We start from the raw sequence: 13,498 nt of genomic DNA on the forward strand, positions 1-13,498 counted from the left end.
CGAAAATGAAAGCGTATGGAAAATAGTAATTTTTCGCATTTTTCATCAAAACCACAGATATACAGATTAGTTTTATATTTTTTTAAATACAATCATTAGTCTTTGATGAAATAAAAAAATTTATTCAATATTCTCGCAAATATCTTAATTTTTATTTTTCAAAATGGCACGAAGTGTCTTATCTCGCGTACCTACCAAGCACGTTGTTTATAATAATTTGAGATCACGTTGAGATCAAACATTATACGCTTCCAATGCTTTGAAACCTGCTTTCGTACCATTTTAAAATATCTTCCCGCATAACTACTATTTTCACTAATATTTCAGCTCTCAGTCTTAAACTCGGCCTGCACGCGAGTATCAGAAAGAGTTAAATTTACGAGTGGAGCCGGATTAATCCGGCGAAAAGAGAAATTACAACTTCGTGCCCCGTGTACGATTCGATGCAAATCATCCGATAAAGCTGGCGGGGCTCCTTTCACCGGGCAAAGCTACGGACAAACACCGACGGAAAAGGGGAACGAACAGGTTCAAAGGGCCACTCGATGAATGAGCATATTTTTTCCCTTTTTTTTTCTTTCTTTTTCCTTTTTTTCTTTTCCCCCGCTTCGTGAAAGGCGTTTCAAAGTAGATGTCACAACGTTGCCCGCAATTAAGCGGAATCTGGGAAAAAGGCAGAGCGCGCGCGAGCACGAGCCACATAGAAAATCAAAGAGCGTCAGTCGGTTCTTAAATCGTTCCACGTAGCAATGCTTTCGCGACGTGGACGATAATTAAATTTTCATTCGCGCTACTCGAACAACGTGTAACCACGGCGTCGCGTTCGATATAATTCTTGCCGTTAAATCTCGAGTATAACGGCGAATGTTTACGATTCCCGTGCTCGCGACGTTAATTCCACCGAGGCAGACAAGAGCGTCGATTCGTGTACGTGCAGCGTGAACGCATACAGAGATGAACGAAAGCGTTCGCACGCTCGATGAAAAATTGTCTGTTGTAACTATAATAAAAAAAGAAGAGTCGTGTAACAATCCAGCTGACCTCGTTCTGAACTGTGAAGCCTCCTCGTTTACAATGTCGTTGGTCCTCTTTCAAAGTCGTTTTTACATCATGTGGCAAGTGGAAATGCAAGGATACTTTTGTTCTCGAAAATGGGGAAAAATTCGAACGTTCGTGGGAACGTTAACAAAATTTCCTGACAATTAAGTGTACCCTAGTCTCGAAGATTGAAGTGCAATGACCTTTTATTGGACTTTCAATATTACAATTAAATGGCAACATGTGAGAACTTTTTGAATTTTCGTCGTTTAATTCCAATCTTAAAAAATCGTACAGGAAGGTTTTAAGAGCTTGATGTAAAGGAAAGACTTCAGTCTTTAAGACTATAGTAGATCTAGCTATGAAAGCTTTACATTTCTATTGTTTCCAACAACAAAAGTATCCTTATTCTTTGGAAAAAAAAAAAAAAAGAAAGGAACTCAAAAGTTTTAAAATGAGGTCGACTGGATCGTTACGATTTTGCTTTGCAATGTTCAAACAATTTAAAATATCGATAATTTTTTTTTTTAATATCGAGTTCACGTTTGTCCATCTTCGTACGTTTATCGATTTTGATAAAGACGATCGCTTTTCACCGGTTCCTTAATCAACGATTTTACGCCAATATATACACATATTTCAACCATTACTTGCTTGATATTCTTTTATATTTATTCCCAGTCACGTTTGCAATTTCATTCCTTCGTTCCGGCAATATTCGTTTCGCCGAGTCTTTTGTCATCGAATCGTTAAATCGTCGTTAAATCGTTAAACGCTCCGGAATTAAAAAACAGGAAAAAGTATGGAGAAGAAACGATCGGCGATTGCAGCGGGAGAAAAGTAACGACAGAAAATATTTATTCGTGTTCCCCTGTTAAGAAACGAATGGAAACAAATTAAACGCGTTAAGAGCCCGTTGGCTCGTTCATCAGTCGAAATGACCGGCGATAAGTCATACGGATACCGCCTGTACGCGATGCGCTATCAATATCACTATCATGCGCGTATAATTCGCCGTGTGCCGTGTCGCCTCGATAATTTTACGAGTGGATTCTGTCTAATCCTTTCAGTGGCGGACGAGATATATATATATCGTCGTTGGCTGCGTGAAAATGAAAAGTTCGTCGCAAAATTATTATTTATCTCTTTATTTCTTCGAGCATGGCTCTTTATCTTTTTACACGTTCCTCCTCTACAATTTTCTAATTATTACTTAAAAGATGACATCGAAAGTGGCAGAAAGAACACTGTTTCTACTTATGTCGATACTTTTCTCGATTTTATTGCGTAGAAGCAAAATAGAATTTAATTAACAGAAGAATCAAATGAATTTTAATTACACACAACGCTATTGAATTTTTATTTCGTCATGTGACCGACTGACAACCCGAGATAGAAGATTTCTAGATCTTTTTTATTTGGAATACGAGAAATCTTAGAGGAGAGATAATACCCTGATGTATGATGAAAAGAGTACGCGAATTACTACTACAATTAAATCGAAATTCCCGAGAATCTTGATTTACACTATTCTTAGACGGCCGCTCGTTACCTACAAAGAATTGATAGCATGCATTTCTCTTATCCGATGTTCGAAGATCCCGAAGACAAATATGTGTTATTACTGTTGTGTGTAAATGCACCGTGACGCGTGTCTCGCGGAATCGTAAATACGCGAAGTCGGTTCCATTCGGAGGACGTTGTAAATTCTGTTCTTTCTCGGAAACTTCATTTTTCCTGGTGTCCTGTTAGTTACCTATTTCTCTTTGTCTTCTTCTTTTTTTTGCGACTTTTTTTTTTAGTTTGTTACTTCAACTGCCGGTACCACGACGCTTTTTTAGAGTCTTTAAGCTTCCCTTTTTTTCTTCTCTCTTATTTCTGAAATTCCTTCTCCAAGTATACCGGCCCTGTTTTCTCGTTATTCCTGCAACTTCCTTTCATTTTTCTTCTTCTTCTTCTTCCTGTCCCTCTATCATCTCTCCTTCCCCCGACCCTCTCTTTTTTTTGTTGACACCTTTGCGTTATCTTTATCGCTACAATTTCTCATCGTCGAGAAGCTCGAGGTTCCCTTCTCGCTAAAAATTCTGTCTGCGATCCCTCCCTCGAGCAGGATTCCTTCTCTCCCCGAATGTGGAGAATTTTTCCAACTCCCAATTTTCGTCAGAGCGTTGCCGAAGGGAAGCCGGTCGCAAGTGATACGTTATTATTTCCCGCCATTGGGGCCCGGGACGAACACACCATTCGCGGTAGTAATTTAGAGGGGAAGCGGTTGGCGGAAATGATTTTGGAAACCACTTGGTTAATTATCTGGAGCTAGACGCTATCCCGGCGTCAAATAATCAGCCAAAGGATAGCTTTGAGAGTGTACACTGTCGGCGTTCGCAAAGATCGAACCGCTCGAGAACCGGGTTGAAATAATAGGAGAAGGTTTATCATTGAAATAGGGAAGAAGATGGATAGGGAAATGAAATGGTGGAGAGGACTCAAGACGAGCGATTTTATTAGAATTATTTTATTAAAAATATCAATAGCAATCGTTATTATCTTCATAAAAATTGATCTGTTTCTGAAATTGATTGAACGAACGTTCTTTAACGTTTAATATCATCGTGTAACATCAGTGTTAATGAAAAGAGCAAACGAAACAGAACATTAATTTTTATTACATCTGATACCTTGTAACAAAAAGGATCGTTACATGTATATTCTACACCAGCCAAACAATTTCACATCTTCTATATCTTGTAACATCGGTGCATATTTCCGATATCAACAATGATTTCTTTAGCTAGAATATTTTAATACATTGTTCATAGAAATATGGCACACGTATGAACGAAACCATAAATTAAAGATAATATTACACGCGTCAATATTCAAAGTTTCAATCGTTTTTTAATAATTGAATATTAATCCCATATTCATGTAACAAAATTAAGAAATTAATAGAAAGTAAAGTTGATCAGTTTGACTTTTGAAATACTGAACTAAATACGAGATACAAAAGATTTGTGCAAATATTTTGCCAGCGTACTCCGACAATTCTTTTAATTCCTATCTAATAAATTCGGAAATGTTCAAAATCAAAGTTAACACCAAGCTCCATTTTATTTACTGCTAACAGAACGTTGTGCAAGAGCGTGCAAACCCGTCGATGCATCAATTCGGGCCGCGTCTTGACACTGTAAGCTAGGACGCTCGCTATAACGTGGAAATTGCTATCTCGGAGATTGCCTCGACTCATAAACGAAACTTACGTTCAGAAGCACCGGAAGATATTCTTTGCTTTCCGAGCACGATTCTGTCGCTTTCTGTTCATGACCGTCTCATCTGTCTTTCGAAAACACTATTTTACTACTCCTCTTCAATTTCGACGATCACGCTCGTTGAACGATCGAGCTTTCAACTATGAGGGATAACCGTCCCTCTGTAACCCAGTTTGCACATAACGACCGTAACGATATCGTTTCGTCTCGCATTTCTTTATTCCGATTATGTACGATGTGTACGCTAGTCCCAAGTGACTTTAATCCTTAACGAGCCCATTATTCAGACGTTCTGAACACCGCGTTTTTATTAAACAGCCTCGCTATCTAGTCCCTTTGAACGTTGGATTTCATTGCTTCATGGTTTATAGGGGTTTATAGGTATTTTTGTTTAGGGAGCACAAACGACATAATTGCATTAAATTCTACACTGTTGCAAGAAATTAAAAGATTACGTTCAATTACGTTCCTCCTGACTTTATACTTTAAAAACAATGAAGATTTAAAATCTCTACGCAAGTCTTTACTTGAAGATACAGCAAGAGTTCGAAAATTATAGTCTCTTGTAACAGTATATTCATTCAAATTTATAAAACAGCGAAAGATCAATTTGGATTTGGAACTTTCACACAGTCGGAACGTCGTGTTTCAACAGAAACAAAATCCTTCGCCCCGCAGCGTGCTAGAAACGACATAGATTACCAATGACGTGAATTGGCGTCGTGCAATTGCCAAGGTAGATTCAAACATGGACAAATTTGCAACAGCCGCCCCCAATAGTCCACTTAAGGGTTGAAACAGCAGCACGATCCTCGCTTCTTTTTCCTTCTCCCTCGCTCCAAACGATAAGATACGTCCGCGGAGTGGAAAGGGGAGACGAATGCAGCCGGAGATACGAGAGGCAGATAAATTGGAAGAAATGTATATCGCGGGGCAAAGGTGGCGGAAGTTGTAGGTGGGGAATCTTTTCACATCAGTCGCGAAACGATTTCATCCGGGAGCGAGGGCGCTCCCTGCGGTGACAAACCTGCGGTGCATGCTTGGAAAATGTTCGAGGTGAAAACTCGAGTATAAACGGTCTCCCCCGTCTCCTGTATATATATATATATATATGTATATATATAACCAACAGCCACGCGTAATAGGTCATACAACGTGGTTGGTTATTCCGAGGTGGCGTCCAATCGTTGCTTGCTAAATGCACACGCCCGTTCGAGCACCCTCGAATCCCTTCCACCCCCTCTCTGTCTCTCTCACTCTCTCTACTTCTCTCTATCTCTCTCGTGCGCGCCTTTCAATTTTTCCCAAACCGTAGAAACGTTTTCGGCCGATGCGAATGCAGACGCGTCGCAGAATTGCGGGAATATCCGCAAATTTCGCAAGCGTCACGAAAAGTGGATGTTCCCGGCATTGGATTCTCGCACGTGTGACTAGTGTGAGTCGAGAATGCAGGCGACGGGAGCGGTGATAGGCAGCGGTAGGTTATTGAAAAGCAGGATATTAAGGGTAGCGATTTTGAGACTGGATTCTATGCTGCAAGTGAGTTTGCGAGTGCTTATTTCTTTCGAAATTTCAAAAAAAAAGAAAAAAAAATTAGGCTGTGATTATGAGTTGCAGTGTGATTTTTTTAACACACCGCGTTGATATCATTCATATCTCGGTGACAGTCAAATTTCCATTGGGTGACGATCCTATTTTTAAATCTTTAAAACAAGAAATGTTTGGTATATAATATTTAGTGTTTAGTAGAATATTTAGTAGAAAAATCAGTTAAGCAAATAGAATAATAAATTAAGCAAATTAAACTACCGATATAACAATAATATAGTGAATTTTCGAATTATTTGAAAGTAGTCGTATTTACGTGAAAAATACCTTAATAGTTATTCGTGATTTACATGGAAAATATTGCAATAGCTATTCGTGATATGTTGAAAACGCACGTTACGGAATTTAGGTCTTGTTGCAAATTCTCTGAATTTCTAATCTACACTTGAGGGATGCAAAAAAATGCGTAAAAACTTCTAATCTGCTAACAAGCCAACTTGTAGACTTTATCTTAAATAAAAATCCTAGCTAGTAAATTCTACCCTATTCTTATTTATTTCGACAGTAAGAGACGAGACAAATGCACAAAAGTTGATCAATTACGCTCAACGCGAGTTGCTTTTTCATTTGGTGTTTGATAAATCTTCGACGCAGGGCTGCGATGATGACTGACTGTGGTGGAAATATTTTTTTTTCAGTCGCGCCGGTGTGCAAAGAGGACCGTATCGTGGTGGTGGGAGCATCGAGGGGCGAGTCGTTGAACATTGCGTGCAAAGTGGAGGCCGATCCGCCGGCGCACAATTTCCGATGGAAATTCAACAACAGCGGAGAGACGTTGGAAGTAGCGCCGGGCAGATTCTCGATGGAGAAGTCGAGCGGCGTGAGCGTGCTCAGGTACACGCCGACCACAGAGCTGGATTACGGCACTCTGTCGTGCTGGGCGGACAATTTCGTCGGTACACAGGCGAGACCGTGTCTCTTCCAGCTGATAGCCGCCGGTAAGTATTTACCGGGATCTCAGTAAATGTTACACCGGGAGAGTACAGTAGCGAGCGCCGCGCTATACTCGACCCCCCCAGTCTTCGAGTGGTCAGGAAATCGAGTTAAAATCCTTTCTACGGTCAGAAACCAGCCTGTTTACGCTGCTAAACTACGACCTTCCGTGCTGCGATCTCGTCCACCCGTGAAACCGTGTAAATAAGACACTTTGTAGAGGACCGGCATCCGGCCACTCCGCCGGCCAACTGCCTGCGAAATATTTCGAAAGCTTTCCAGTTCTATCTGTGTGTCTTGAAAGGCACGCGCCCCGTTGTCCGGATCGATATCGAGAGGAGATAAAAAAAAAAAAAAAGACCTACATCTCTACTCCTTGCAAAGAAACTCGCCTTTATCAGCGAAGTAGCTTAGATCTGAACTTTTTTAATCGATGGATTCGAACGCTTGCTTTTACGATATTACTCTGACACCGTAAGGCGTAATAGTTTTTCGAATCTCAAACGGTGTTGTTAAGAAATAAGCTCCGAGTCTGCAACTTGGAAAAACTCGAGAATACATGAACTCGAGTTATTTGTGCCTGAACGAGGAGTTTTACTCTATCTCGCGGATAAATCAGAATCTTTCAGGGCGAAATTTTCTATAAACCAAATTTCTATTTGTCCAACGTGCTCGTCAGAAATTCCTGACTAGACGATGTCAGAGGAGAGAAAAAAGGCGAAGAGGGAAATCCGCGTGTTTAGAATCGACGTAACTGGCGCCCAAATATTTCATTTGCATGTACGACCGAGAGGTGGAGAGAGAGAGAGAGAGACGCGGTGATTCAATATTGTAATCAGCAGGCTGAAACTTTGCAATCTGCTCGGCGTTCTTCGAGATTCCAAGTACGTCGCGCGCGAATCGAACCGGACGGAGAGAAACGCGGAAATAAATAGTGGAAAAAGAGAGGAAGAGAGAGAGAGAGCTATGCTGCAAGCAGACGAAAGTCTGACCCGCGTAAATTATTCAAAGAGCGCGCGGCATTCTTGCCACCCTTGGGACCGCATCCCGAAGACCACCAAGACTATTAACGCCTCAATTATTTACCCTTTCGAAACCAAGATTGTTCCACCTCTAAAGATCCGTCCAATTAGTTCGGAAGCGATCGTTAATCAAGCGCTCGCTCGGTATCACCGTTAACCGACCACTTATCCGGAGCCTCCGTTCGATTCGCGCTCGCTTTTTTATGGCAACCGGACCATTATTTATCCGCGCCAGGTTACGCCACATTATATCACCGTTACGATTACACTCTACTGTGCTCCATTCTCCCCCCCCCCCCTCCCCTATTCTCCCGCGATATTTTTCTTTCTTCTTTTCGTTTTTCTTTTTTTCTCTCGCGTGGAGTAAAAAGCTCGCTACGTAAAAAGCTATCGGGGAAAATCAATTAATTGGCCCGGGCCGCGTGCTCGAAACGCTATTCATTAACACTAACGCGTCAGCGTAATCGATCGATTAACCGGCGGAATTATACGCGCAAGCATCGGCGAATTTACCACACGATAAACACGTTGATAAACATCATCGGGTAATACCTATTGCTTGTATGTTTTCTTCCGGTGTGTATATTCCGACGTGATGGACGTTTGATTGAAAACAAATTAATTTAATTAATGATCGACGATTAATAGGTGAAAAACAATCAACAGCGTGCGACTGGGTGATTTAATAATTGTCCGCGACGTAATTATAAAAAAATCTATTGAAATAGAAATCTCGCAGCAGCATTGTTCTTCGATGTGCGTATGTAGTTTTTTTTTTTTTTTTATTGCCACGCAACACCGTTGTCTTTAATTCTTTGCGACTAGTTTCAAAATCATCAATTCATTTATCCACGATTTAGATCGAGGAGAAACGCTGTTCTGGCACCGTGCTGGAGAAATTTCAGCCCTTAATATAGGTTTCATCCCCTTCTTTGAAATTGAATAACAGCAGGCTGCAATTATTGAATCACCGTGCATACGTGTTCGGATACGTTCACAATTCTTGCAAATATATAAAATATAAAATTCCAACGAACTGAATTTACTTGTAACATGTATAGTTGATAGAAATTAATAAATTGATAGAATTAAATAAAATGGTGATAGAAGAGCACCATTAATAACAATAAATAACAGAATAATTAGAGCAATGACTCAAAATTAATTTTGCTGAGATACCTTAATTAACGTTAATTGTTAAAGTACGAGAAGAAATTTGTATTTTCAGTCATACTGACAAAATTGTTATAAATTTCACCAGATACCAATTGTTAGAAACTTGAACAAACCAAGTATGCTCTTCGTTTGATCTCAGTAAGATGTCGAAAATAATAATTAACAACAGAAAAATATTCGTCAATCGTGTATTATTAGATATGTCCAATTATTTATGCGCAACCGATCGTTTCTCCCGCAAAACGGATTGATAACGGAGGAGAACGCAGCAAAACTGAAGCGCGCGAGCCATTTTGTTTGAACTGGCATCGTACGTCGAGCCTGCGAGCAATTTTCCAAGGGCGACCGGTTTTCCGAGGGTTGCAGCGTGGCCAGGGACGACGAGAGGTCAAAATCCTGACAGATATTCGGGAATTATCGCCGCGCGTACAATGCGATGCTACCAATCATCGCGCGGTAAACCGACATTAATCCACGAGCGGATTTTGCGCCGCGCGGCCTCGCCTACCATGTCTTTTTTTTTTCTTTTTTTTTTTTCCGCCGCGCGCGTGATCGAGAATGACGTTGACGCGACGACCTGCCGAAAACGTATTGACGTTGACGAATACACACGCGCGCGCACGCCGCCGCCCAAATCGGCATCCTTTCTCCTTTGTATTGTGCCGATGCCTCGTAACGCGCGCATTTTCATCCCGTTTACTTCTCCTCGTTCGTTCTATCCTCTGCTGCCTTGTTATTTTTGTCCTCTGCTTTATTTGAAAAAAAAAAAAAAAAAGACCTCCCGACGGACAAAAGCACCCATTTCCAGGCAGCAGGAGGATGAAACGTCACGGCGTATCGCAAGCTGGAAAACTCTCTTTATCGGATTTTCAGGAAATTTCCTGTTCTAAGGAGATATTCCGATACTGATTCTTCGGTAATTTTAAAATTGAAATTGCCAGACATTCCTAACGCCGCTAGGATCCTCGATTTTATTTTTGTTTTAGGAAATCGATAGAACCACAAAAATGGTAAAAAATAACCATTTCGATGTTATTGTTAGATATTTTATAGATATAGAACAATGTATTTTTGAATATTCGAATGATTCTTCGTAGAATACAGAAATAAAAGCTTGTGTATCCTGTTGTATTATAAAGATTTTCTGTTTCTTTCACTTTAACGTCCCTGACTGATGGAAATTTTATGTCGTCGGTGGTTCCAGTGTTCCAATGAATTTGTAATGTTCCAAGATTTAACCGGGAGTTCGTGCGTACTAATAAGAACTTTATCATTTCGTTCGCTCACATTCGACGTATAATTTTTAATGTTAAAAAATTACAGGCAGATCGAAAATGGCAGGGAAGAACGCAGCGGTATTAATTGCTGTCACTTGGTCATTTCATTTTTCAAGTACACGTTTGTAAAATGTTGTTCTTCGCGAGAAATTGCAAAGAAATACTTCCCCTTAACAAATCGAACGTTATTGAAAACGCGTCTCGGCCCAAACAATTTCTGCAACGTCTCGCGCGATACTTCACGTCGCGGAAAGGAAATATCTCGAAACTCGTTGCTGCACTCGATGGTCGAGATCGACTGATACGAAATCGAGGCTAGTCGGTCGGCCTTCGATTCCGCTGCAATCCCAAGCATCGGTTGTCGTAACCTTCGGCGAGAGACTGATTCATCCGCAGCGACCCGGAAACCGGCCCTCGACGAAACGAAATTATTTTCAAATCTGTCGTTATTGATATTGGATATTGCGTCGGCATTGGGAGAGGTATCCGATGCGAGAAAGGGCTAACCTCCAGGTCAAGGAAAGTTATACAGTATGCCTTAATAAGAATGTGGACGCCATTTTACTGAAAAAAAAAAAAATTCTTTCTGTAAAGAATTTTGTACTGTTAATCGAGTACGTAACAGTATTTTAAGTGCAACTTTCGACCTGTGCAAAATTCTGGATGAATACTTCTTTTCTTGTGGTGTCCATATTCTTATTAAACAAACTGTAAGTTGTTCGGCCGGGTTTTCGGCATTGTTCCCTCCGTTGGAAATAAAAAACTGTTTTCCCGATGGACGTAGCTAAATTTGAGAAACGAAAGAAAAGAATCGCTGACGCGGGAACGTCATTACCTCGAGGCCGTTGTTGATTAAATAACAGACTGCCGGCTCGGCGCAGCGAGGTGCAACAAACGGATTCGAAACGGTGAAAAGAACATTCCGCCGGCCGTTTCCATTTTTCAGATAGCCGTTCGTATACGTAGAAAGTAGGTTTATCGAGCAGTTCCTTGAAATCGAACCCTTTTATAAGTATTTTCAATGGCACGCTCCAGTGTAAGAAAGACAGTTTCGAACGTTTAGTGAGTACATTCCGGAAATGGAAACAATAGACACTTTCAAGTTGATTCGAAAATATATATTGATGGACGAAAATGGGATTGAATACTTCGCAAGTAGGTTTTCATTTCTTTCAATCTTTTTTCAGGCTATTTCCATGTGTTCATTTTATTGATGCAATTCGAAGTATTAAATGTCATCGGAATTATTTGACACAACTTGTGGAAATTTGCGTGAGAATAAAAATAGAGAACGTTCCCATAAAACTATTAAGAAGCATATGGCAGTTTAAAAAGGCCAAAAATAAAGATATGTTAGACTTTAATATCCAATGAATAAATAGTCTCCTCTCATACATATACTGTTGTTAATCGTTTATAGTGAGATCATATATTTCTAAAGCATTTCAGTAACGACAGAAAATTATATATATGGACCGTTTATATCGACTTCATTTATTGTAGATAATAAATTATAGACAATATCCGATTAAACGAACTCTTTCTGATTGAATCCAATTATTTGAATCCTAACTGTCATCATTATAACACAACTGTAAATCATTGGACTCTGTTCCTCACTGTATGAATTCTAATTATATAAATTATTTGATTCTCAGCCGGTTCGTATAAACAAAGGTCTATTCTGAGTAAATACACATTCTGAAGAAAACATTACAATTGTACAATTGCACAATTTTTAAACATTTATGGTTTCGAATCGCACTCACAATCATACCAATGACACGAAGCTTAGATATCGAACTCTGACTTTTAAGCACATATCGGACTCAATTTCATCCCCATTTATATCAACGAATGAAATTTTCGATCGCGGTTCGCGATGAAAAGTAGAAAAGCGTGTCTCTCCGCGAAGAAGTTGCACGTGTGTACGCGTTACGAGCCGGATGGAAATAAATTGAACAACGGCCGAGAAGAGACAGACTGGAGGATGAAACCTTGGTAAAATTCAAAGAAACGTACAAGAAAGAGAGAGAGAGTGAGACAGAGAGAGAGAGAGACGAAAGAAAAGGCGCGTGGTTTCGCGATTAACGCGGGATCCGCGAGCGAGCTGGGCGTTTAGCCAGAGAGGCGAAAGAACGGAGAGCCTGGCCTGTAAATTGGCGTGGAGAGGGAGGGAGGGAGGGAGGGAGGAAGGGGAAAAAAGAGAACGAAGGGTAATAGGATGCAAAGCGAAATAAAGTCGAGCCGAAGGATTCGCTCTCTCGAGCCGTTTACTCGCGTCGACGGGAAAGACGAACAATATTTATTTTCTCCTCGTTGCTCGGACTCGTGATAGCTGCGCTGTCTGTTTAAGAAGGGGGAAATTTTATTTCGAACGAGAGAACGGGGAGAAAGGGGAGAAACAAAGAGAAACGGAGGGAAGAAAAGGAGAGAGGAAGGAAGGAGGCGAAGAAACCTGGGCGAATCACGAGCGCAACTGCGCTTTCACCGGCGCGCCGGCGAGAGAAGAAGAATTTTCAAAGGATGCAACAAACTGCATCACGGCGCCGGGACGCGGAAGGTGAGACAGGACGGGAACGAAAAGAAAGAAAAAGAGCCGGGACATCTCTGTGACCATTACTATCCCGGTACACTAAATCCTTGCCACTCGTAGACGCGCAAACATTTTTCAACCGGAGTTCGGGGGAGGGAGCGAGCTTGATTTCCAAGAGAGAGCCGACGACGGTCTCGCGTGCTCTCAGCCAACCTGTAGGAGCCGACCTTCGTCGAGCGCGTACAAAGTATCCAGGAAATATTACCGGACAAAGGGCGACAAACGAGTCCTGGTGCGATAACAAAAGAGAAAGAAGGAGCGGATCGCCGGACGGAAATTTCATTCGAACGAGCGAGCGTTGTACAAACGATGCGAGGCGGCGAGAGATCCGGACACAACAGTGACTCCATCTCGACGAAGGATTGTAGTGCGAACGATGCGTCGCATCCTGGGGGAAGGAAATAATTTTCGTCGTTCGTTTGATTCGTTGGTTGTACTCCGGGCTGGCTGGGAGCAGCAGGATAGTAACAACTTGCACGCGTAAGGGGTAGGACGCGACGCTTGGTCCGGCCGCGGTGGCGTCTCGCCGTTTCCCACTTCCGACCGTTTCGAGGAAGCTCGTAAAAGCTCGCTCGGAGCGTA

At 41.3% G+C, this 13,498-nt stretch overlaps 1 protein-coding gene across 1 annotated transcript in view; it reads left to right on the plus strand.

Moving 5' to 3' along the window:
• LOC122527486 (neural cell adhesion molecule 2-like) overlaps nt 1–13,498 on the plus strand; it is a 154,885-nt gene that overhangs the window by 118,480 nt on the left and 22,907 nt on the right. The window contains exon 10 of the mRNA XM_043651725.1: nt 6,551–6,850. Coding sequence (XP_043507660.1) covers nt 6,551–6,850 — 300 coding nt within the window. The remainder of the gene's footprint in view (nt 1–6,550; nt 6,851–13,498) is intronic.

Source organism: Frieseomelitta varia, unplaced genomic scaffold, assembly GCF_011392965.1.
Source record: "Frieseomelitta varia isolate USP_RPSP 00005682 unplaced genomic scaffold, Fvar_1.2 scaffold_221, whole genome shotgun sequence".
Classification (NCBI taxonomy): domain Eukaryota; kingdom Metazoa; phylum Arthropoda; class Insecta; order Hymenoptera; family Apidae; genus Frieseomelitta; species Frieseomelitta varia.